The sequence below is a fragment of the Nymphalis io genome, chromosome Z (genome assembly GCF_905147045.1).
Source record: "Nymphalis io chromosome Z, ilAglIoxx1.1, whole genome shotgun sequence".
NCBI lineage: Eukaryota > Metazoa > Arthropoda > Insecta > Lepidoptera > Nymphalidae > Nymphalis > Nymphalis io.
Window position 1 is genome coordinate 14,386,520 of NC_065918.1, and position 27,225 is coordinate 14,413,744.

A 27,225-nucleotide genomic window follows, 5' to 3' on the forward strand; every position below is an offset into this window, starting at 1 on the left:
ACACATCGATTGGAAAGCGTAATGAAGCATTCGCTCACAGTCATTGAATATATGAATTGGCATCATTCATTCGCATAAGCAATACGGAATTTTAAATGTCTCTCGAGAATAGAATACGCAAAAATCAAATCGAATAACTTCGCAATGTAAAAATATAAATACAACGCTACAAATTAATACTGATATTTATTCACAATAAGTACTGAATTATTGGTATATAAACGCATTTTTATATTTACTTTAATAATGATTAATCAATTTCAAATTTAAAAAATCGTTAGAAAAAAATGGATATAATGAAATGAATTCAGTTACTGCCTTACCAATAAACGCTTGACTATTTATAACTATTAATATTATATATATGTTTGGTTTTTGTTTCCTTTTTTACAAATAACCATTAGCTAAAAAGGTTGTATAAGGCGTTATTCGTAAGAAAGAAATCAGTTATGGTTTGAAAAAAATGTTCTTAAATGAATTCTAGCGTATATTAATATGGCAAAAACTGTTATGCGCTCGAAAATACGCACCCGTTTGATTATTCTGGAAATCCTCTCGCCAAATTCGTAAGGAGCGACCTTATTTTTGGGGTTGCAATCGATGATTTTGCTGTTAGTTGTATTAGCATTGCGCCTCATGGTGCCACGGAGGAAGTCGGGTTTCTTGCGGAGCATGCGAAGGATGGAATCAATGAGCACTTGGACTGCATCGTACATCAAAGCTGCTTGGGCCTGTTAAAATTTATAATAAGTATTACATTACGGCGATCTAATATATATCTCAAAAATACAATAACTCAGTGTGAAGTACAGTACGCAAAATTAAATCAACGCATGTTGGACCTTTATTAAAACATCTTGTGAAATCAATAAATACTGTAATATATGTATGTATATAATTTCATATATATCAGCGTTAAATAAACAAGCGTTTCGATCTTATCGTTCTTAAACGTTTATGAAAACATCGAGTAAAATAACCGTAAGCACTACTTCAAATATAATAGTCAAAAGCACTAACAGTTAATGTTTATTAATAATGAGAGGAATTAATACTACGTATCAAAAAATTTGAAGTAAAATTAGTACATTTCATAAAGTTTGGATTCAATGTATGTGTATGATATCACGGAATCTGTATATAAGTAAAAAGCAATAACAAAAAATAAATGAAGACACCTAGTATTCAATGAAATGGTCGATAGTTAAAACAACATTAGTAAAGTTATATTATCATATCATATTATAAATTACTTTAAAATAGATATTTCATTGAATTATTTCCGAATTATGAAACAAAAAGTCTATATCAATAAACTATAATAATTGAAATTATAAGAAAAAAACTTATGATCACAGTCGAGAAGCGAACATTTACAAAGATCTCCACTTGAATGTTTAATTAGAATTTCATAATGATTTGGGTACGTGCCCCCCCAGAATTGTTCTCACTTGATATTACAATCACGTAAATATGTAATGGCAACCTACACCCCTGTTTTTAGTGACCCTTGCCTTCGAGATGAATCTCAATGAACTTCTTCGCGTCTGGAAGGGACCTTAATTGAAGCCTTGGCTCTATCCGTTTGTATTGATTTTACTATCGTTCGTTGAAATCTAATATACATTTGTAAAGGATTTTGTATATCTTGTGATACAATTAGTATCACAGTGTTTATTCTGTCTCACTGATAACGTTCGAAATAACAATATTATTTCAAATTAGTTATGACAATGGAATAATGTTCCACAAAATTATCGAAATTCTTAAAATAAAGCGATACATCGCAAATAATGATTGATGATGAATATTAACGAAATATTATTTTAATTAAATAAGTAAATTTGGAGTTAAAGAAATAAAAAAAAAGATTTATTTCATAACGTAAACATTGACGGCACGGCATAAGAGAGCGTCATGTCGTTTCCCGAAACGGCATACGACACGGTATTACGCTTAAGGCACGGCAATTTTAATCTGAAACATTTACTTTATATATAATAATTATTATCGTCTATCGTTATTAGACCGTTATACTCCAATACGATTTGTATTATTAGTGTTTCTATTTGTATTCGAATTTACTTAGGACTCAAGGTTGATATGGTCTACGTGAGGTACAATACTATACACAATCTACGATAGAATATTCACATGAATATGCTCGTAAATGTCTCGTTGAGCATATGTCTTTATCATATTAAACAACTGAAATACAGAGTTGTTTCGCTTAATTGCCGTTTACATTTTATCAGTGGTGAGGTTTGGTGTAGGTAAAATGATGAGTGCACTTTGTGTTGTTTAAATTGTAAGTCAATTTTATTATTGATACTAGGGAAACGATAAATTAGATCTGGCTGTGGTTTGACAGGGTAAGCTTAATTTCTGTACCATCAGATAATACATTTGCTCAACTGTGTATATATATCAGGTCCTTACATGGCGTTTTGTACGGGAGGAATATAAAGTCAATTTTTTTTTGTAAAATATATTTAATTTATCAAAGTACGCACCGTTATTCTCGGTAGGTAGTTCATTGATCCCTTTACTAAACAAACCATGGGGGCGAGAATCGATAAACTCTTTGAAGGCGGTTTGGACTGCCGCATCGGAGTTGAATTTTTTTCCTTGTAAGAAGTTGTCCAAATTCCAGAAAAAATGGTAATCAGACATTCCAATTGTAGCTCATCTAACTTAGTGGTTGTTTGTTGTGCAGTGTGTGGGTTTGCATTGTCGAGAAGCAGCAGTGGCCATGAACGATTGACCAATCTTGGTTGTTTAGCAGCTAGTTCTTATTTCATGGTTTGCAGTTCCTGACAATATATATTTGCCGTAATCGTTTGGCCAGATTTTAGAAAGCTGTAGTGAACGACAGCGGTGGTAGTCCACCAAACACTCACAAGTAACTTTTTCTGAGTCAATTTTCGTTTAGGGCAGGATTTGGCTGGGTCTCCAGGGTTCAGCCATTGCGATGAGCGCTTCCAATTATCGTACAGTATCCACTTTTCATCACAACTAAAGATTCGATTTAAAATCCCTTCATTATTGTGTCGGTTGAGCAAAGTAACACATTAGTCGACGCGTGTTTGCAAGTTCAATTCACTCAATTCATGAATTACCCATCGTTCAAGTTTTTTTACTTTCCCGATTTGCTTCAAGTGGATTAATACAGTATTATCACTTACCCCGAAGCCTGCAGCTATCTCTGAAGTGCTTAGTTATGGATCCGCTTCCACAATAGCCTTTAATTCTTAATTTTCCACTTTGATATCCGGCCGTCCACGGGGTTGGTTCTGAAGGTCGAAATTTCTAGAACGAAAACGTTGAAACCAAAAACGTACTGTGCTTTTTTTGCGACACCAGTTCCGTACACATCATTAATCCTTCGAGCTGTTTCTGCAGCACTGGTGGCACGGTAGAACTTGTACTCGTAAATATACCGATATTTCATGTTTTCCATTGTGCGGTAATAAGCGATGCCAAACAAAAAAATAATGGGGAAAAAACAAATGAATAACTGTTTTCAAAACTCAAATGTACCTTAATGAATTTATAAATTTGAATTTGGAATTCTGAACCAAAGAGGTGATATTTCAGATCAAAGTGGTCAGTACGACAAAACGCTAATTTCATATGTAAGGAACTAATATACACATACATTTATTAGTATTAATAATAATAGCTGCCATTCCACGCAGTCATGATTCAGACTTAAAATAGCTATTAAAATTAATAAGTTAATATTTCTTTTATATCATTATTTATCAAAAGTCCAACAGCATTTTCCCTTTGATTCGCTCACCCAGCTCACCAGTTGAGGCACTATTTTACCTATTTTTGAAAAAATTATTTTGTGTATAATAATATTATAAATGGAAATAATCTAAATACATATAAAATATCACCAAAAATATTTTGGTATAATTAGCATAAAAGTAAAATAGCTGCTAACTTCTTAAATCGAGACGTTATACCAAAAATGTTACAATTGAATCTCAATCACTCACCGAGATCGATTCCCGTCGCCACTGTTCAAAGAAGTTTTGGACAATCTTCCTAGAAAGGTCGAGAACTCGGAAACCGGTTATGTTAATGGCACCGAACTCTGCTACCTCTTTATCCCAATGTTCATCCATCACCTGAAACAATGATATAAATTTACCGACCTTAATTAAACTTGCCTATTGCAAATTGTGTTTCTAATACATACTTGTAGAACTTTATTAAAGTCGCATGGCCCAATCACCTTATTTTTATAAAGTAACAAAAAATTGGTCTTATGTTTCATAAAATTTACTTATTACTTACTATAATGTCTCTATTTATATAATAGAAAAAACAGTAAATAAATAATATAATTATGAAATTTTAAAAATTTAATTGGATGAAGTAGTTATATTTTAAAATCAAAATTCGGTTCTTTTGACAATATTTAATGTACTTAAGTATCTTTTCTGTAGTGTCTTTCAAAGTGAGTGAAAGTATCGTAGGTAATTAATATTGTGTAATTATTATTTCTAAGCTGAAAACTATATCAGGAAAGTTGCTTTAAATATCATACTTAGTGCACTTCATTGTAATTCTATTGCTATCCGTCCGTAACGAAAAATCTATTTATAAAAATTAAAGTTGTACCGAAGCAGTAACAACTTCAATCTGCAGCATAATACATGGTTGCGAGATAGCTGGCAGATACCATAGTTTAGCCTTAACGATAACTGGTCGGGATACTCACCAAACCACTCAAGAGGTAATGGTAGTTCCGTCGGCCAAGTCTCACATCACGTACGTGCTGAATTACTGCATCTTTAGCTAGTTTAGTGCTGGAGTCGAGTACAACACATTTGTTGCTCCAACGATCCAACATTTCGAGTGAGCTAAGAAATGTAACCACTTCCGTGCCGCTGGACACACGTTTCACATTCGTAATGCGGAATGTCTCTCTTCCAGGTTGGAGACTCTGGTACAGTTGCTGCAGTCGCAAGAGACCTGGAAAAATAAATAACTTTAGTATTGTTCTAGAATTTTTTTAATTTTATTATATATGTGTTTGATAATTTAATAACACAAATAAATGCTACTAAGACTTATCGGACTAACTTCTAAAGCAATAAACATTTAGTTAGATGTCATTTAAAAACGAATAATAGATTATCGATAGGTAAAACTGAATAATTTGTTTGTTTGTTTGAACATAAATCTTCAGACCATAAAGATTAAAAAAATGCTTTAAATTGAACACTTATTATCATATAACATCACATTGATTTAATAACGGAGTTTTTTTTGTTGACATCAGACTATTTATTTTATGAATAAATTACTTCATATATTTATATAAAACTAAAATAGCATTGAACAAGTTAGGCTTGGTATATTTGGTGACGGTATAGCTAATAAGTAAGAGCTTTCTTGTATCTAGGTAAGCTTGAATATAGGTGTGTAAGAAGTAAATAGACTATCAATATAACTTTTTAGTTGCAACAAGCTAAAAATCTAAATATTACTGTAAAACGAACCTTTTCAAAGTCAGTTTGAGACTGATTAAATGATGGGACGCACTTAAAGAATAAAGGTCCGTCGCAATTCATTTCAAAGGGTACAAGAGAGTCCTATTAATTAATAATGCTAATGTAAAGTTCTTTAGTTTCTCGCTTCACAGGAATATAAAGAGATTTAAAGTTAAAAAATTATATAGAAAAGCTGTTGCCCGATTTTTTATGTAGTTATTAATTTTTTAAAAAACTTGCAGGCATTATAAAATGGTTGCATTATTTGAGAAACAAAAAGGAGGACAAACAAACAAACAACAAACAAAGAGGAGAAGGGACAAAGAATCTGTTTATATATAATCTGTATATATATGTGGCATTTTCCAAACACTTTTGAACTCAAAAAAATTGCGTTTTAAATGTCGGCGAAGTTGTTATCGGAGCTTTGGAAGTAAAAAGTTGCAACATCATGTACTAATTATTGAAATTAAACTGACGTATTAATTAAATTAACTGGTCAAAACCTCACGCACACCACGTGCATATTTATGTTCTAAGTTAATAATAAACCATAGGCCTAACTATTATTTGATAAATATTGGTATCCACCATATAAATATAAGCTTGAAACTCTCACCTCGAAAGAGGCCCCAAGCCTGCTGTGGGATACGTATAGGCTATTATTTATTTAATTAATGATATAATTGTTATGAATATAAACAATTCTAGAACCGACTGAGAGATATTTATTTATATAATACAAGTTTTAGTCTTGACTTCACCCGCGTGTTAGGGGATGTTGAATTCTATTTGATGATGAATTATATATGTAATTCACTATCAATATATAATTACAATTATACGGTAAACAGCTAGTGCCTATCAAAAGTGAATTTTTGGCACCAATTACGACGACTCAACGTTCATAATAAACGTCACAAATTTGAAATTTACACTCATGTCTGAAATAGTCTGGTTCCATTCGGAATTCATTGCGGTAAGCCTACAAAAATGCGGTTGAAATTCGTCATGTAAACCAATTAACTCGTGTCGAGTACAAGTTAAGTGTTCGTCAATAACAACATCGAAAGGAGAAAATTTTAAAATTACAACTAATTATATTCCTTAGCTACGAGATGTCAAACTTTAAATTGTACTGTCTTTGGATATTTAAACTGTTTTTAAAATTGGAATATTTTAGTGATTAAAAAAAGAACGCACTCTATTTGTCTGTTATGTTTGTATATAAGAGTTTTATTCAGAAAATACGCGGGCGATTTTCATGATTCATTTTCACTTGGTTAATATTTATAGTTTTAGAAAGATTTTAACATGTTAGTAATGTTTTAGGATACGGTTCTTATGTATAGATGTTTTACTATTAGTAGGTACCTGATGATGAGTGGGTCATCATAATATATTCAACCGCCTTAGTATTGTTGTTCCCTGTTGAAGGCTGAGAGAGCCTATGTAACTACAGGCATAAGGTACGTAACGTTGTAAGGAATGGTTAATATTTCTAACTGTGCCAATGTCTATAGGCGGTGTCCGCATACCATCTAGTTGCCAACTTTCCAGACCGCCTATCTTTTCTATAACAGTTCATTAAAAAAAAACAATATAGGAAGACAGTTACTTGCTACTTATTTCTAGAGTATTAAATTGATTGTATTATAGAGCCGATACTGCCACACTTGGCTAAACGACTTGAACACGTGGAACTTGTGAACGAAGACCAGTCACGGATTGTTTTCTGGTCATAATTCGCCCCAATGTAATTTTTGTTTACTTACACGAACAGCAACAAGCCTTCTCCGTAATAGAGGCCCAAAAGTGGAGCAATTATGAACCGTTACTTCACTTTTATTAAATTATTATGTCCTTATTATTTGAAATATATTATTAATACATTTGTATTATATATATAGTTATTCACTTATGTAGTGATGAATTAGTAAAAATATTTGAAAAAAATACTATGAGTCAAAACTACTATTTATGCTTTTTATACGGATAATATATATCGTATACAATTTTGTGATATGTCAATATTATTTTATTAATATCTTATTTAAATTAAATAATCACTTAACACACGCCTGCAGCGATAAATGCTTAATAATATTCAATTCGGTTGAATAACTTTTCATGTTTTAATAACGCGCCACAAAAGCGATTTCTGGGTCGATTTGATGGAAATGTCAATGGAAGATGAAACACGTCATTCATCACGGAGACTCATTATGCAGCAATGGATGTAGTCATAATTTGAGTGTAATATCCGCGAAAAGATTGGAGTAGCGAAGACGACGGCCAGAAGAGGGTTGACGTGTACGTAATGGAGGCGTTATCGTTAGATTTGGGCCCTCATAGTTACGTGTTGGCCAATGTTTGAACAAATATTAGACATTGTAACAGCAGCTTAAATACAAACAATCAATTTAAACTTTATTCGTGTAAACTTAAGCCACCTTAAAATCGAAAAATTATTCCTATTGGTTTGGAATATAGATTCAACCGAAAAGTAATGCAGTAGTTCGAGTATTTTTAAGTTTTCGAGTTCGTGAAAAATGTAAAATCGTTTAATAATATTGACATTACAGTTTTGATATTTTAACATCCAGTTCTTTTTATAGACGACATTCAAACGATGTATTAGGTCATTTAACATCACATATTACGGCATAGTGCCTTATGCATGGTATTCAACGAAATATAGTAATAATTAAAAATATACAATATGATAATTATTCCTTATTTAATTGTTAACTATTCACTTATTCATATATAAATTAGCAAGTAATCTATCCCCTTGAAACTGTAATGATCTGCGACTTTGTTTATTTTGAACTCGTAGGTTTAAACTTGTGTGTACTTGCTACTTCGTTGCAGTAACTTAGTCCGTCTTTTACATGCTAAATTCGAATCGAAAAGTTTAGTAGGTCTAAAGGATCAGCTCAATCTAAGCCCCCGGCATATTGAACTTTTTCAGTATTTATCTGCTCCGCTGTTCTGGGTAAGAAATATTAGTGCTTAATCCAACTGTAAATATACTTTGCTTTTGTTATTGCAACGAAGGTTTAAATTGTTTGAGCTTAGACGATTCCCGTCTCGCTCACTAAACAAAAAAAATATTTATGACATTTTCGTTCAATTTCTTTAAGAGATGACCTATTACATATGCGAGCTCAGATTGCCTAGTAGGTAGAAAACTATGTAATAAGCCGGTGTTCTTGCGAGTTAATTTCCCTCATGATTAATACGTCTAACGGCCGAGCAACGCTGAGTTTTACGTGCTTAATATGTGCTTATAAATCATCTCGTGCCCATTCGCGAAGGCAACCTGCAAAGAAAATTCTGCCACATGTTTATATAACAAGCTGTATTGCTGTAGCGGTAGATAATCTAAACTTTATCATCAAGAACAAGAGGGATTAGCCCAACAGTTGAATATTTTAGTTAGTTTGAATTGATTGAAGAGATTCAATGTATTCGGTATTTTTATATATTTTATATATATAGTCAGAAGCATTGCAGCTTTATAATTGAATATTGAGTTTGACTACCATATAAATTGATATCTTAAACTATATAATATTGCTATTTCACGTACACAATAGTTATGTTTTTTACGTATCTATTTAAGGAATTCATAGTAACTACTCAAGTCTGTTTTCTTATTCTTAACTTTCAAAACACAGGGTTAAAAAACATGGACGAGGAAGTTCGTGTAAATCTTTGAAACTATATATATATATATATATATATATATATATATATATATATATATATATATCAAACAGTAACAGTAATAGCCAGTTAATGTCCCACTGCTGGGCTAAGGCCTCCTCTCCCTTTTGAGGTGAAGGTTTAGAGTTTATTCCACCACGCTGCTCCAATGCGGATTAGTAGAATACACATGTGGCAGAATTTCAATGAAATTAGACACATGAAGGTTTCCTCACGATGTTTTCCTTCACTATCAAGCACGAGATTATAATTCATATAAACACAAATTAAGCACTAACTAAATAATTGAAAATTCAGTGGTGATTATCTGGGTTTGAACCCATGATCATCGGTTAAGATTCACGCGTTCTGACCACTAGGCCATCTCGACTCAAAGCAAGTCTTTCATATAAAAGAACATTTAAAGTAGTTGCACTTTGACTTCTGCTTGCTGTTGCGTATAGGAGACCAAATTAGTGATATGGTCTTAATAAAAAATTGGAGGTTTAAACATATTTAATTTGTATACGAGTTATATATTTTGGACTGAAAAAAGACAGCTTCTATTTCCAACATTTCTTATATATAAATGATAATTACAAGTTAACAATATGGCCGATTGTAGTTTGTCATTATTGTATTTCTATGACGTCATATTATAGCTTATGAAACATTATTTATCTCCGTAAATAATATCCCGTAATCTCCGTAAATCTCCGTAAATAATATAATATTAGCGTAAGCGTCAAGTTGAATTGGTAAAATATAATTAATATTTTTTGTAATAGAGAGAGAGAAAGAAAGAATATTGTGTTATGAGTTACAAAGTTAGCAAGTTATTTCACCCACCTCAACTTTAAACAATGGTACGCTTATAAGGAATTCCAAATAATAGACAGCTCTCAATATAGTTAGAGAAGTCGCATCACGATTTCGACAGGGCTGGCCCCTCGGCCGGCGGTGAGTCCATTCATCTCGTACAATATAAGAAAAGATGTAACCATTCCTGAACAGGAATCACGTCCGACGAGCGACAACGCCGGAATTCCGTCAGAGCGAACGGTCTTAGTCTTAGGTAATTTTACTTTATAAAAAGAAAGATTTCGTAAGTCTTAGTAATGTGATGTGTTATTCCAATTTGCCTTAAATATTATTATTAAAGTTCTTAACTTGACTACATTTTTAGCACGACGTTACTAATAATAAGTTAATTATATGAAACCTCCAAGCAGCAATATTTAGCATTGTTGTGTTCTCAGTAAGCCAATGTAACTTCCTCAGATTAGTGGCGATTTGGCACTGTAAAGGATGGTTACCATCAGAAGGCCCATTTGCCTAACTGACTATTTTAATTAAATATAAAATTGTCTAATATCTAGTAGCTTTATTTTGATTTAAAACCTATTTCATAGGAAGGTATCATGGAATTTAAAGCAAATAACAATATTATAAGTCGACTTCGCTATCAAGATGTATTGTAACAAAGGTAAATGGAAACTTGTAAGTACTTGGTAAAGTTAAAAAACTAGTTTTCCTTTGAGGAATCGATGACTGTCTGGGATTTTCTAGTTCACCGCATATTAATATTTACTATTGTATACTTCGAATAGTTACTTAAAGGGGAGAGTAACAATGGGATCGTTTTGTTAGAAATGATACTGAGGGCGGCATTGTCGTATCTAGAAAACGTGTTTATTGACTGAAGGATACGGGTTCCAATCTCCCAAGCACCACTTTATTTTCATTTGCTTAAAGTTATAAGTAATGCGTGCAATTTAAAAAAAACTTGGAAATTTTAATTTTATTTTGTTTATTGTTCAGTTTTTTTATAACAATTCTCTCATATGAAATTATGAAATAAATATACTGTTCTGCCCCTAATAGCATATCATATGATGAAATGAATACCTCATCATTCACCTTAACAGGAAACGTTTATCTGGTATCACCCCAGTAGTGGGACATTTATTCTGTCAATAGCCTTTTATATAATGAGTATATTGTAATTACTCTCAATGATATATAAAAAAATAATATAAATGAAGACATTTGAAGGATTATAGAAATTCTACTAAAATTTCAAAGTTTGTGAGCATGGTGGATCGATATTTCATACACTTCACGCAAAAATTACTGAACGGTTATGAAAGAAAATTGGAATAGAGACATAAAAAATGGTTAATATTTCTTACTTAATAGTTCCAAGTCTCAAAGTGGTGATCACTTATCATCAGGTGGCCCATTTACCAGGCTAACCTTATAGAAATAAAAAAATATATAATTAGAACCAATTAAAACCGTTGTCAAGTAAATTATTTTTATAAAAATTAACAAAAATAAAAAAGAATAGAAAATGAACACCATACACCTGAGCACTTCTAACAATTCCCGCGGTACTTGATGTCATTTCTAGAGCACTCGTAGTGATCTTTTAATCTTATCACGTAAATTCCCTTCTTGATTAAAATACCCGCTTTGGTGTAAAGCGATATCTATAAATAAAGTAAAATTGTAACGGGGTCATATTTTTTTTTAATAAAAATGTTAAAAAAGCTATGTTTAGAAAAACGTATCGATAAAAATATTTTATCAACGGATGCATACGCTATATAAAAAAACTATGTAGTAAAAATTTCAGCTTTCTCGACTCGGTAGTTCAAATGATTTAAAAAGTATGTGTATTATTATACACTGCATACATCCACATCAGATATACTCGTATTGTAAGCACACAAACATACATATTTTTTATATTTTTTACGAATATGCTTTATTGCCTAAAGCCAGCAAAATTTTAATCTTCACCCGCGCATACTTTACTCGCTTATTTTCCACATATATAAAGTTGCACTTATAAAATATAGCAATCGCCAACAGCTTTATATCGTTACAAATTAAAATGAAAGATTTCTATAATTGATTTATAGTTTAAGGGTACCTAGAGTATTATTTGTAAACATAATTCATTGTTCAGTTTTTATCTAAATATCCCATAGCATTACGAGGATTTTTTTTCTAAATGAATATAATGTAGTTTACATACAATATTTTATTAATAAATTTAGACTGGATTCACCCATACGAAATCTAATAAAAGATTAGCAATATTGATTTTAATTTGCCTCTTAATTTGTAAGATTATGTTGCATATTGTCAAAATTATTTGAATGGTTAAAAGGTATAATGCCTGTAAATATTCTACTGTTGAGATTTATAGATTATTTATCTCCTCTCCATTTAAGAAGAAGTTTTGGATTTTCTACCACGCATATAAAACCAGCTTATGAAAATTGAATATTACTTGCCCTTGTATCCACAAACTTCGGTTAAGATTAACGTGTTAGTTGGTAGTTATACCACATCATGCCAAATATCAAGCATACATAATGTAAATTTCTTTTTATCACTCTTCTTTAATGCATAATTTTCCGACATATACATTTTTTCATTCCTAAGATATGTTACTATCTAAAAAGTTATCAGTTTTATAATTCTTGCCACGCAAAGCTTAGTAATTATATAATTCAGAAATAAAATAGTCAATACGACAAATATAACTTTACAGTATTTCGAAAGTCAGTCGAATATTAACTGTCGGTTTGATTTGGTCTTTCGGCCTGTGGCTATTTCTGACCGGATCAACTGGTATCATGCCGTATCAAATAGCCTTTAATATTCACAATATTAATTTTAAATATACTTATTTATTTATTAAAGTGTACGTCACTTTATTTTCATAAAAGATACTTTCGATTATAACATTTATTTCGATCCATCATATTCGATGAAAATTAAAAACGTGTCGAATTCCCACTACACGTACGTTCTTATTTGTAGTTTCATACTTCGAACGAATGAATGAATCTTTTGTCACGGAATCTATTGGAGAAGTTCAATCGTATCACTTCACAAGCTTCCGTACTTTTATAAGAATTTTTACGACGTTTCTTAGATTTAAATTTTTCGAACATAAACCAAGTGTCGTTCAAAAACCTAATATCTATGAAAGAGCGCGGTGATAAAACAGTTGCGTTTAAGTAATATATAATAAAATGGGTGTTCAAAATTTAATAAAGGAGTGATCATATATATTTGGACGTCGGTAACAGTTACCACAGATCTGTATGAAACTAAATCGTGCGATAGTAACTATCTTCAACCGGTATAATGTGAATGTAATGAAATTCATTATAATTTGAGCAATGAATCCAGCTTTGAATTGTTTGGGGAAAATCCGGGGTTTTACACATTAAACTCGCTGAATAAATCGAAAGTCGATAAAACCATTCCTGTACAGAATCCGAAACCGGCTGTACTTAAATGGGTCCCGCTTAAAATTTTATTTAGCGAAAATTATCAGCAGTTATTCTGGATCGAAAACAAACAGTAAAATGTTACATTTGTTTTATTTATTATATATATAGTGTGCGTGCAAATCGATGAAATCACAAGGTTTTTTTGTACGTTACTTAAAATTATAATATATCAACAAGATATAGTACAAGAATAAATAAAATATAAGCATTAGGTGTAAAAATAATTTAAGACTATTATGAATATAACTTGCTTTTAAAAAAGGAATTACTTACTGTATTTGAAATTGATTTGATTGATTAATTAAATAAAATTATGTTTGTAATATTTAATATTATATAATATTTAATATGATATAATATTTAATATAATCAGTCATTCTTTCATTCGTTAATCGATTCAAACGGTATTATTGAAAATTTAATCGATAAAATTGATCGGACGCTGCAAGTCGCATTCAAATGTTCTGATTAGAAGTTAATTTATGTGTGTTTACATAAACAAGCGACAGATAGACAAACATGGACATTGTGTTTCATGTGTGTGTATGTAGTGTAGCCATCATTATTACTACCTTGTTGGTGTAGTGGCTATCCCGAGGTCCTGGGTTCAATTCTTGGTTCGAGCTTATGTATGTAGTTGGGTTTTCTTACAAGAAGTTCAATAGCAGGCCGGGATTTGGAAAATGGAAGTTTTTACACGCCCGCACCTCGGAAAGCACGAAAAGTCATTGGTGCTACATCTAAAATCTTTCTGGTCGTTTCAGATTTACTGTTTATTCGAATTATGAGAGTAAAGGAGTTGAGTGCATTTGTGTTTGCGCTATAATATATTGCGCAGTTAGCTAGTCTCCCATGAGAATAGCCACCGCGACCGTAAGCGGGCGTAACATTGTATGTACATAGTAATATTAATATATAGTATGGATATAGTTTCAAAATATATATTGATATATACCAAAGCGCATTAAAACTTTATTACATAGTTATCGAGATTTATAACGGATTGATTAATATGAAATTATATATTATAATTTGTAAGAATCACGTCCAAAATATTATTTTTATGTTTGGAAAAAAGTCTGTAAATATCCCAGTGCTGGGGCATGGAGCTAAAATTGTGGTTGGTGCATACACATGACCGATGACTTCGAAGTGCGTCGGTTTTAATTTGGTATTATATAATACAGAAATGTGACATATATAATATTGAGCTGCACGAAAAGCTGTTGGTGTTCCATTAACAAATAAAAAATGTAAGCGCAGTATTGAATATAAAATATTGTTGCAATTTATATGTTTTATAGTTATTCGTTTTTTTTCCGAACAATGTGAAATATATGAACATTTTCGATGTCATAAACGTTGATACGAGTGTCGTTAAAAAATCTGGCTAAAAAGGTCGGTTGCATTGGCGGTTTTTCAAACACCAATGTGCTATGACATTTTTAATTTAGCTTCCATCTTTCGACTTTTAATTTAACCGTGCAGCTGCACATATAACTAAGATATTAAACCTGCACATATAACCTTTTTATTTTAGAATATTTAGTAGGTACGTCATGTGTGTATAATTCATCCACTGTTCGGTGGAAATTCAGCCACATTATCTACTAATTCGCATTGTAGCAGCGCGTTGGAAGAAGCTGTATGTATACCAGCTGCTTATGATAATTACATTATACATACATTAGTATCATATTCAGAATTTTTTGGTAATTATATTATTCCAATAAGTGGCGTTATTTTAAATAATAAAATAGCTAAAGCAATTAACACATTAAAATACTTATTTTTATACTTAATATAGAAAGCTCAAAGAAGAGCAAGTCTCGAATGTTCACCGTCTCATTTAGACACTGTCACTAGTATCAAATATACTTGCTCCCTTTGTGCATACACTAGTTCACATACCTTTTGAAATTGAAACAACATGAAATATATTTAGCGTTGGAATAACTTACGAATGTGTTAGTGGTTTGCTTATGCGTTTTATGACTTTTCTACTCAGATATTCTCAGTAGTATGCCGGAGTTTGAAAGTTGATATATTGGTATTAAGCCAGGCGAACTTGCACTGCCTGTAAAACTGAGTTTTGTTTATTGGCAATTTATTTGATTACTATCATAAAGATTATTCTCGGTAGAAAATTTTATTCTGTACATTCCGAATCGGTGGCAACTTTACATTCGATTTAAACATGTTGAGAGTTGAATAATATATGTTATGTTGCTCACGTACATTTACTAAACATTTGTATTATCAACATAACATATATAACATCATCTATGGGTAGTAGTGACCACTTACCATCATATCGCCCGTCTGCAGGTCTATTTTCTCATTATAAAAATATTAAAATCATTACTGCGACAGTTAAAAGCACGACTTATGTGTGCCCGCACTTTAAATACCTACGTATTTGAATAGTAAAATTATCTATAATTATTACACGAAGAAATTATGAACGAACACGCTTGTTACCAAATGAATTGCAAATAACAAACTTAATAAAGCGGTATCCAAACTTTCTTTGGCTTGGCACGAGCTCTTGCAACGTGATTACAACGGCATTTACTCGGGTTCAGTCGAGATGCCAGCTTGTTTTATTCAGAGTCTTACTAAATCTCTCTCCTTCTGTAGCGACAATACGTGGGATCAACTCCATTGTTGGCTATATCGAGTTTGGTGATTAGGCGTTTCATGCCTCGTGATGAAATTCGTAATTTACTAATGGTGTGTTTTTATTATCATAAGGAAGGATATATAATATAATTATACTATAATTATATATATAATATAATTATGCTTTAAACGCAATATAATCTCGTGAAGTAATGGTTCAGATGTGCCTTATTGAACAAATACTATCTTAAATATGATAACAACTTAATATTTTTGAATGAATCAAATAATATGAAGGTATTACGTAAATAATAACATCGAATATTCTACCAGAAATGTACATAAGTACAGTATTATACATAAGTTAAGATACGGAATTTAAAATCCACTAAAAATGTATAAATTTAGTAAAAAAAAGTAAAAATGAAAACAACACACATTCAGTGGAAAAATCATCAAAGTGGAAACCATACGCAAACCCCACCGTGAATTTCGGTTCATTTCTAGCATTTTCAACAAAAAAGTGCCGGACACGCTCTAAAAATCACATTCACAAAAGTAGGTGTTTTTGCATTGAGAAGTGGCAAACTGTTTAAAACTCGAATTTCCATATCGTAAAATTCATAGCCTAGTTTAACAATCATGAATTTAATTTATATAAATAGATGGGTCGACTGTGGTGAGCAATGTAAGCTCGCGTCGTCAGCCAACAATGCTCTCAAAAGGCAATAACAGCGCTACTTCGCTGCCTTGCCTATTTATCGCGTACACTTTGCATCTCCTCTGTAATGGCGGCTAGATCGTACCTATTCTTACTCTCGGGTGAAATTCATACAGTTAGAAATGGATAATTATATTAAAACAGATGAAAAATCAAAACATTGTCGAATCGATGTATTAAAATACGTCGCTGTTCTACTGTCGATGCTGGTCATGCTTCAAATTTAATATTCGTTAGTTCCATTTATGCTGATTACGATCGTTGTGAAATTTTGTGGAAAATTTCACAACTCACTCACAATAGTTTGTGATTATAAAAACCGAAAATATGCGTTTTGTATTTTCTAACGATTGTTGGACTTTATCGTTTTTATGGGACAATTATTTTACTGATAATTCTGGGAATTAATTTGTTTAATGTCTTTGTATAACTGATAGTTGTTTTAAGATTATTCACTTGTTGTTCTGTAAAGCTTGGAGCTTATATCACTTCACTCAAATGCGGTTTGGTGGATACACATGGTGTTTCTTAATTGAATGGGATGAATTATAAATACGAATGAAGGTTCTGATAACTTAATGGCGCTAGCCTGTTTTTGAAGCCGTAATCATCGGTCTAATACATAAACGTGTAAGTAAGTTATAGTTAGTAAATTTTATTCCATGAGAAAACACGACGTGCTATGACCTCACTGAACAAATACCAGAGCCTTCTAAGGAGTAACAAATGAACTTTCGAATGTCAACGTAACGAGAAAAGGCAAAGTTCAAATGGCAAATTCGTGACATTCTTTGCATTTCTTACGAGCACATTATCAATACGGAAGTAGTTAGTATGTTCATTTTGAAACTACAATAGGAAATATACACTTTATTATTTAGAAAACTACGAATTTACTTATAAATATAGCTTAGCTTGTCATTCTTATATAAGTAAACAAACAAGTAAAAAAACAAAAAACAAACATTCATAACAAACAAAGATTTATAAACCGCTAATATATATAATTCATTTTATTTCATATTATTATTAGCAATCAATTTCAGTTTGAACTTCTATAATTCAACAATTATTACAGGCACAGTATAATGTAATATTTTTGATTGCATGGTTGGTGGTACATTGACGGAGCAAAGGGTAGTTCACTTCTAACAGTGCCAATAGTGAAATCATATAGATAGGTGATTAATTAATAATAATAAATTGCTTTTTAATCGACTTTAAAATGAGAAGGACGTTTGTATATTCAAATATTTTATATTGTTGTATTGTCCTCGTACTTTTTAACACAAGAACGTATTTTAATAATTCTTTTTGCATTGGCTTTAGTATACTTTCAAAGTGATACCGTCAAATTTTCATAGGTTTTGGATTTACTGGCTTACATTTATTACTTCATGAATTAAAAAAAAAATTGCGAATGGAAATATATTATACAACTTTATATTTAGCTATTTCTCTGTGAACTTTTTTGTGAATTTGAAAAAAACATGTTGATTTTAAAATATGTGTGCGGTGAATTGTAAAGTATTTATTTGGTGCCTGGTCCGGTTTTATTCAATTGCAGGAGTTTAAAGCGGAAATTATGAAATTTATTAATTTATCCCATTTTGTAGCATAAAAATAAATAAAGAAACCTGCATGTGTCAAAAAAACTAATAAGTAAGTGGTGTATTGTGGTGGATCAAACTCTGCATCTTTTTCCTCGACTTACGAAAGCCGTTAAGTAGTAGTCGGTTATTTAATGGCTGTCTGTCTCTGTTAGAATATATAAAAAGAGAATTCGGGTATTATAAAGAATACGCTAATATATATAATTATAATTCTCAATATTTTCTTAAGGTATTCAATTCTGTATACGATGAACTAAAATGAAAATCAGAAACGTTTCATTCAAGCGTTACACACAAAACTTTACACCCAAATTTAATATCGAAATTTTACACTAAATACATCCAAATAGGTATAATCATATTGACAATGTTCATTAGAACAGTCGCTTGCGTTTATTTGCACATTAAAATATGTCAACTTTTCAATAATTTCATGCTGGCTTGAAATATTGGAGATTAACTATTAGTTAATCTCCAATATTTCATGCTTAGAGTTATAAATACAAAGTTACGTAAACTTTTCAATTTTTCTCCCATTGTTACAAAATAAATATTTATTGTTTCATTTCCTACTTGGCGTCGCTGTATAAAAGACTGTCCGCAACTTTATCGTTAGTTCTCGCTGAAGTCACGCAGCAGACCAGAAATAATTTACGACTTTTGAAGATATAGTAGACACCCGAAAATCCTTATTACTCTGTGAATAGAGGTTATTATTCAATAAGAGCTATTTTCGTGGCTCACTGTACTTTCATGTCTCGTACTATGAGATATGAGTATTCTTGTTATGTTACATGTATAAATATTATGGTTACTGTTAGAAAAATTTTCATTTTTGATTTTTTTTGAAAGCTCTAATTATATTGTAAATGAAGAAGTGTTTGTTGGTTTGTCAATTTTTTTGCATAGCAACGGGGCTTTGTTAATTTGTGACTTTTTTATTTTGAGGTCATTTATGAAAAGTATAGGGTTATCCTTTTTATGTTATTGGCAAATGGGCCCCCTTGGTAAGTGGTCACCACCACCTAAAAGAATAAACATTGTCTATGTAAGAAATATTAACCATTCCTTACATTACCAATGCATCACCAACCTTGGGAACTAAGATGTTATGCCCCTTATGCTTTGCAGTGTGCATTGGCACACTCAGCCTTCAAACCGGAAGCTAAAAATACTTAAAATTGCTTTTTAGCGGTAGAATATCTGATAAATGAGTGGTACTTACCCAGGCGAGCTTGCACAAAACTCTACCTAGTAAATCTCGGAAAAATATACGGGATCAAAGCCCCATTGGCTTTGATTGGCTCTTACCCTAAAATCTACGTTTAATAATGAAAGAAGATAAGCAATATTACATAGTATATCGAACTAAATGAAACATTTTACAAAGACTTTTATCGGTAGTAGGGCGTTGTGCTGGCCCGTCTGGATGGCCAAAATACTTTGTTGAGTAATCCCATATAACACGACATGTACATGAAACATGACGCCTTCGATCACATGTTAGGCTCCGTATTGATAGTGTAAAAAGTGATTTTATTGTAGTTTATGAGTAAAGGTTCGCACTTACCATCTGGAAATCGGTTTTTGTACCTCAGCCTTTCTAAAATATAATAAAATAATTTATACACATATCTACATACTTTGTTTTAAAATCATCGATTCTAACCATAGGTACCACGATGAATGAGATCGTTCTCCATAATTACGAAATTGGAAATTGAAACGGATTATCAGCTTTTTTGGTCATTATAAAATCTTGTCAATCTTTCTTGTCAATCAAAGTAAAGAAAAGAAACTTAGTACTAGTAAAAATTCTGTATAGTATCACTTTTGATCTAAGGGTTATTTTCCTTTCGATAAGGGTAGAAAGGCCTTTCCACCAGCCTGCTCCAAGGCATGCTTCCCATCATCGCCGAATATGAGCTGAAGCTTAATCAAATCAAGCATATGAAACTTCAATATTTCTAGCCTGGATTTGAACCCGTAATCTTCCATTAAAATTCCCGTGTTGTAATCACTGGGTTATCTCCGCTCTTTAAATGATATTTATAATTGTTACTTATTAGTATCAAATTAAAACGTTTATTTATTTTCTACTTGAATTTTAAAGTCACCTTGTCGGTTTACCCGCAAATCCATCCGGATTTATTTGAGCCCCGAATGGCTGCTCTAGTCATTGCTAAGATTGAGAATCTGATCTCAGCTTTATTTCCGTTCCCGTAGATAACGCAAGCTCAGCGTCTTATAAACTTCCCTTCAACTTAAAAAGAAAATTTGACCGCTTTTATTAATTGACCAATCGCTTACCGACGTTTTGTGGGAAATTGAATCTCTTTTAGATCGAATAAAATTGTGAGTAAAAAATGTTTTGATGTGATTCACTAGAGAAAAATGTGGCCGTCACGGGACGCCCAACATTAAGTGAAACACTGAAATTGACGGTTATTAAAAGGATTTATAATTAAAGAAATGAATTTGGACTAAATAAAGTAAATAAAAAAAAAATCTGTTTAAAATAACGTCATAAGAGAGCGTCATGCCGTTATGTACGTATTACACTTGTATTCCTGCCATCATTTCAAGCAATCATAGTTTGTAAAGACATACGATTTTGAAGTGTGTTTTCTTGAAAAGCTATAATTATAAAGGTAATGTCGTATGTCACTTTCTGACATTTCACGACCGTTTTCTGCGGCGATTAAATGAAAAATGATGCAGAGCGATTTTTTTTTCGTTTTTAATTGACCTATTTAGTAGTAATATGATTTTGTTAAGATTTACGGCTACTAATGTCTTTTAAGGGGCGACTAGTTAAGAAATTCTGTGGCATTTTCTTGATGATAGAAAGAGAGAATAAAGCCGCTACACAACATTTATAAGTAAGTCCGTATGAGTTGAAACAAATAAATCTTATCTCTTTAAAATGTAATCATGATATCTCTACGAAAAAGGTTCATCTACGTGTAATTTGATGTGTTTTAGGCGTTTAAGTATCAATAACGCTATGTTCAATTAAGTATTGTTATTGTGAAATCGATATTATACTGAATGTTTATCAGTAGCGTGTGTGTGTGTGTTTACATTTGTGTGTATTATATAAAAATAAGAGTAATGTCTCAGTGGAATTAAATAGCAAGGATCGGTAATTGATATCCGAAATAAAAATAATAATAATATCCTGGGACATTATTCACACAAGGCCATCTGATCTCAAACTAAGCAGAGCTTGTACTATGGAAACCAGACAACTGATATACTACACATTCTACTTTTCTTTTTGAAAATACATACTTATATAGATAATTACACCCAAACTCAGGACAAACAAACATGTTCATGCACACAAATGTCTGTTCTGGGTAAGAATCGAACCCACAACCTTCGGCGTGAAAGGCAATCCACCAACCACGCCAACCGGCCCGTATAATATAAGTTGTTTATTTACATATAACATGATTAGTATCCATTTTCACATACGGTTGCAGATTTTGTCACGCAAACGATATTTAAATCCATAACTCATTATAGATATATAATTCTTCTGTACCTTTTTATTTCACTGAATTCGTCCTAAGCGGACTTTTATAGGTTTTTTTTTGTTTTCACTCGTAAGCAGTCGGGACATGCAACTAGTATGAAATTTAACAAAAATTTACATAATAGATTTTTTGATAATACCTAACAATTTGCTTGATTAAAATAGTATCACCTACAGTGTTGTTGATGTAAAAGAATCATTGAAAACAATTAATAAGAAAAAAGTTATATGCGAACTATTGTATTTATTATATGCGAATTATATCGAACTACTATTCACAAAAATATATATACAGACAAATTGTGAACGGATTGTGACGATTGAATAGGGAATCGTTTAAAATATTGAATCTTTAAAATAACCTAAAATAGTTTTTCACGAGACGGATTAAATTGTCTTGGCGTCGATAACATCCTTTGTGAAATATGTATTTGCGAATTAATTATATTCTTATTTCTCTAAAAAAATACAATAAAGAAATAACTGAGAGGTTTTTACAAGTACTTTGAATATATCTGGGCTAAGGTCTACTTTTTGAGGTGAAGGCTTTTAGAGATTACTCCATTACGCTGCATCAAAACGTGTTGGTGGCTATATGTGGCAGATTTTCATCCACCACATGTTTCCATATGTTGTTTTCCTTCACCGTCGAGCACGAGATGAATTATTAACACAAATTAAGTTCACGAAAAATTCAGTGGTGCTTACTCGGGATTGAACTCTGCTTGGATTCTCGTCTTTCAAATACAAGGCTGTAACGGCACGCCTGGTCAAAATGATTAAATTAAACAAGTACAAGTAGAACACAAGTTCGAAATGTAAATTCTAAGGAGAAAAAACTTGCGAGCATGAAATTCAGTATTTACTTTCTATTTACAATAAAATAATTCTCATATAAATAAAAATATCGTTATATTAAATCTTTAATAAAATTACGTAGATCATTTTACATTTACCAATAGCTAAATTAAAAACTTATGTTAAATTATTTTCAATAAATATGGTTTTTACTGCACAGGATTATGTAAATGATAGAAGAGCTTGGAGTTAGTACTCGTTATCCATACAGGATATATAAATATAATTATGTATGATTATTATATGTACATTTTTCTGATCGTCAAAATAATAACTACTGATTTTCTTGTCGGTTCTTCTTGGTAGAATCGATTTTCAGAACCTGTGATAGATTTATGTTAAAATTAAAATTTTAAAATGACGGAAAAGTGCTCGTGAAAACTTACTTGAATAAAGTATATTTTGATTTGATTTGTTTTTTTTTAATATTAATATTTTTTTAATAACATATTTTTAATTAATTAATCAATCAATGTTTAATAATAAAAAATATGACATGTCCTGATCCTAACTGTATATATTTATTGTGTAGCTTTAAAGTTACCCTTTTATTTTATGTAATAAACATAAAATAAAAGGGTAACTTTTGTTGATGTTGTGATATCTATCTTCTCAATTACTGTAACTTTCTCTAAGATTATTTAATTTTCCCCCTTATACTTTTCAGTAAATGAAAATGTTTTATCATCTTTCATATGTTATAATATTGGACTTGATTGACTTGACTGCTTCTTTTGTCTATTGGGTATATATGAGGCTGTAGATCCTGAGATCCTCGGTTCAAACCCAGGTCTGGCCGGTAAGAACTTATTGGATTTTTCTAAAGGTTCTCAGTAGCAGCCCGCAGTCTAGAAATTGGGGAAGGTAGGATTGTACGACAGGAATGCACCAAAGGCACGAAGGCACGTAAGCCGTTGATCTTGCGCCTGAACTCTTTCCGATCGTATCGGATTGTCGTCACGATCGAAATCACCGATCGAATTATAAGAGTGAGGGAATAGAGAGTGCATCTCTGTTTGTGGACAAACTTGTGCTCTATAAACGCAAATATGTCCTGTGTAGTTTGCTCATCTCTCTTGAGATTGTCCACCATGGCCAAAATCGCTTAGGAGAACATTATCATCATATTTTTTTATTCAGAAAAAAATATGATTTTTATGTTAGTTGTATATTTTTATTGTCAAGTATTTTGTTTCTCTACATTCGTTTCGTTTTATATTTAAATAACATTCAATTGTGTAATATATTCATAATTAGGTTTTATAGTTGTACCGCCTTCTGATTTGCCTAAAGGTTGAGTTGTACGAAATGCCCTCAGGTATGGAATTAATTCCGACTATATTGTTTCAAGCTCGCAATTTCGTAAATAAATCATATAGAATAACAAGAATTGTCTGTTAATGATCAGATAAAGTGATAATGTGGAGACTTGCGTAAAATTTTAACCTAAAAAATTTAAGCCCATTGCAGTAAAATGTACCTATATATTTCTATAAAATGGGTTGGCAAATTGGTCACCTGATGGTAAAAGCTCTTTACCGCCCATAGATGCCGCGCTGTAAGAAATATTAACTATTAGTAACTAAGATCTTATGTCCCTTGTGACTGTAGTTTCACTGACTCACTCACCTTTTAAGCCAAAACACCACAATACTAAGAATTGCTGTTTGGCATTAGGGCTTGCACAAAGTTTATAATTGGATAAATCATTTTGTCGTCACACATTGACAAGATATTCAGTGCTACAGTACTAATGCCACGGACGAAATGTCGGTTTCGGGTAATGCCTTTTGTCCGTGTAATTACACTGAATCACTCATCCTTGACACTGGAACATAACGGTACGTTTCCACTGAAATAGTTGGTAATTCCTGAATTTGCAAGTTAATTGTCATATAATAAAGTCACCTATGTTGAATTTCAGTTAATGATGATAAGTTTTATATATATAAAACATACACAATGTCGACTACAAGGAAATACCACAATTCAAACCAAATGATGACTATGATTCCCAAAATTATCTGCCTATGAATGTATAGGCTGTGGCAGAATTTCGGTGATATTAGAAATATTCAAGCACAAGATGAATTATAAAAACAAATTAAATATATGAAAATTCAGTGGTGTTAACCTTTGACCTACCTTAATTTGAATCCTCAACTCTTTTCATATTATAATTTTTTTATTAGATAAAACTGAAATTGTATTTGTTATAGAGCGTCTATAGAAAGAAACTTAAATAAAGGAACAACCCGTATATGTCTCCCTGCTATAAAGGCCCCCTGCCGCCCTGTTTAGGAGAAGGATTCGGTGCTTAATCCACTACATTGCTCCATTACGGGCTGGGAGACATAAATGTCTCAGAGTTTCTACGAAAACATACACGTTTTGTTTTCGACGTCCTTCATCACAAAACACGGGGAATACTAAGAAACACAAAACATTGTCATAAAAAAAGTCATATGTCTGCCCCGTCGATACAGCGGTTATTTGATATTCAAATATTTATTATAATTGAATTAAATTGCTTATTTATTTACATAAGCGATTATATACCATATATTTTAACATATACACTAACTAAAACTCAAAACTAGTATGGAAAACAGCTTGAATGTTGTAATCCAGGATGTTTCACTAAGATTCCCCGAGCGGATATATTCAATGGCATTTATCGACTACTCTATGAAACCTGTAACACCTGGCTCTTTGTTGCTATTGTTGGTTTTTTTTTCTTACAATAGATTTCCAGAAAGTTTATAGTCCAATGTATCTTTCAATGGCTTGGCATTATTTCGTTTATTTTATTTTATTTGAACTGTTTTCAATTGCAAAAACATAAATATTACATACATTAAAATGTACTATCTGATATAAACTCAGTATGGTATTATATATAAAAACAGTTTTAACTCACTAGTAGCTTATAAGAGATTAGAGAATAATTAAATTAAAGGAAACAAAGAGATACGGATTACGGATTTAAAAGAAAAAAAAAAACTAAAGTAAGTAATGTTATAACAAACTCAAACGAGTAGTAAAAATAATTCTAGGGAAAATACGCTAAAAGAGATCCTAAAGAGGTTTTTAAAACATTATTAATGTCATGGGGATAATGTATTGTATTTTGAAATAATCTTTTATGGATAACAAATAATGGAATTATCGAAGATAGGCTCTTGTTGATACTGGTATGTTCAACACAAATAATTATCTATATACCTATATAAAATAATAACTGACTGGACTGTCTGATATATCAACGCATAGACCAAACTACTGGAGTTTAGGCTTACACAGTAGGTTAGCAAAAGGTTTTTAATTAACCTCTGAATGAATGATAAAGAGAAAAGAGTTCGTATGAAAATCCTTCGTTTTTAAAGAGCTATAGAAGTTGTTTCTTAGTAATTCCGAAGATAAGTCGAGTACAAGTTTTTCTCGACTTTTTTAAAAACTTGTCAAAATTAGATTAAGTGATTTGGCTTTGATCTGAACACCCATTGGACGACTATTACGTCATATATATAACATTTAGGTATCGATAATGCTTATTGATATTATTTCCGGGGAAAAGGGAGACAATTATTCCCTGGTTATTCTAAAGGGTACGCTATTACATACAAGAGATTGTCACACAGTGCATAATGGGAATAAGCGCCTCAGCAGTCAGCACAAAATTTTGAGTTGTCTAACGAGAGCTTACTCAATGAATTCTCAGACTCACTAGCCATAAAATTAAAAGTAAGCTAAAGTTACTTAACCTCAATATTCCTTAATTTACCTTCAATATTATAATGAAGTTTAATTGAATACATAATTTAAAAGCAGCTAAATAATAAAAAGATTGCCCCAAAAAAAATAGTAAATTATAAATCAAATGAAATTAAAATATAATTTATTCAAGTATAAAAGCACTTTTAAATCGTCGTACTCAGTTCAAACTCAATAGTTACTCTTTACCACTAATTTACATAGGTATGTTAATACGTTTTCTATTTTTATATATTGCTTATAAATCAAAGAATACTAACTTAACCCCTTTTTTCTATATAGTCAATATAAAAGACGAGAGAAAAAATTGTTAGTTGTTTTTGATTTTCTTCAAGGATAAATGATAATTCAATTGTACTTAATTAACATACATATGTAAATTAATTGATGGATAAGAGTAGCCACTGGGAATCAAAAACAGATTGTACACATATAGATTACAGTTTTTTGTTAGTTGTTTTTGTAATTAATTATGATTTCGTTTTCTTTAATGACTTTCACACAATGTCTAATGCAAACACGCCAGTTGTATTTTATTAGCAAAACGCTTTAATGAAGA

At 31.4% G+C, this 27,225-nt stretch overlaps 1 protein-coding gene across 1 annotated transcript in view; it reads right to left on the reverse strand.

The window, feature by feature from the left end:
• Nucleotides 1-27,225, reverse strand: part of LOC126780486 (glutamate receptor 1-like) — a gene marked incomplete at its 5' end in the record, with an annotated part of 112,144 nt that overhangs the window by 11,302 nt on the left and 73,617 nt on the right. Inside the window, 3 exons of the mRNA XM_050505015.1 lie at nucleotides 531-731; nucleotides 4,008-4,139; nucleotides 4,736-4,989. Coding sequence (XP_050360972.1) covers nucleotides 531-731; nucleotides 4,008-4,139; nucleotides 4,736-4,989 — 587 coding nt within the window. The remainder of the gene's footprint in view (nucleotides 1-530; nucleotides 732-4,007; nucleotides 4,140-4,735; nucleotides 4,990-27,225) is intronic.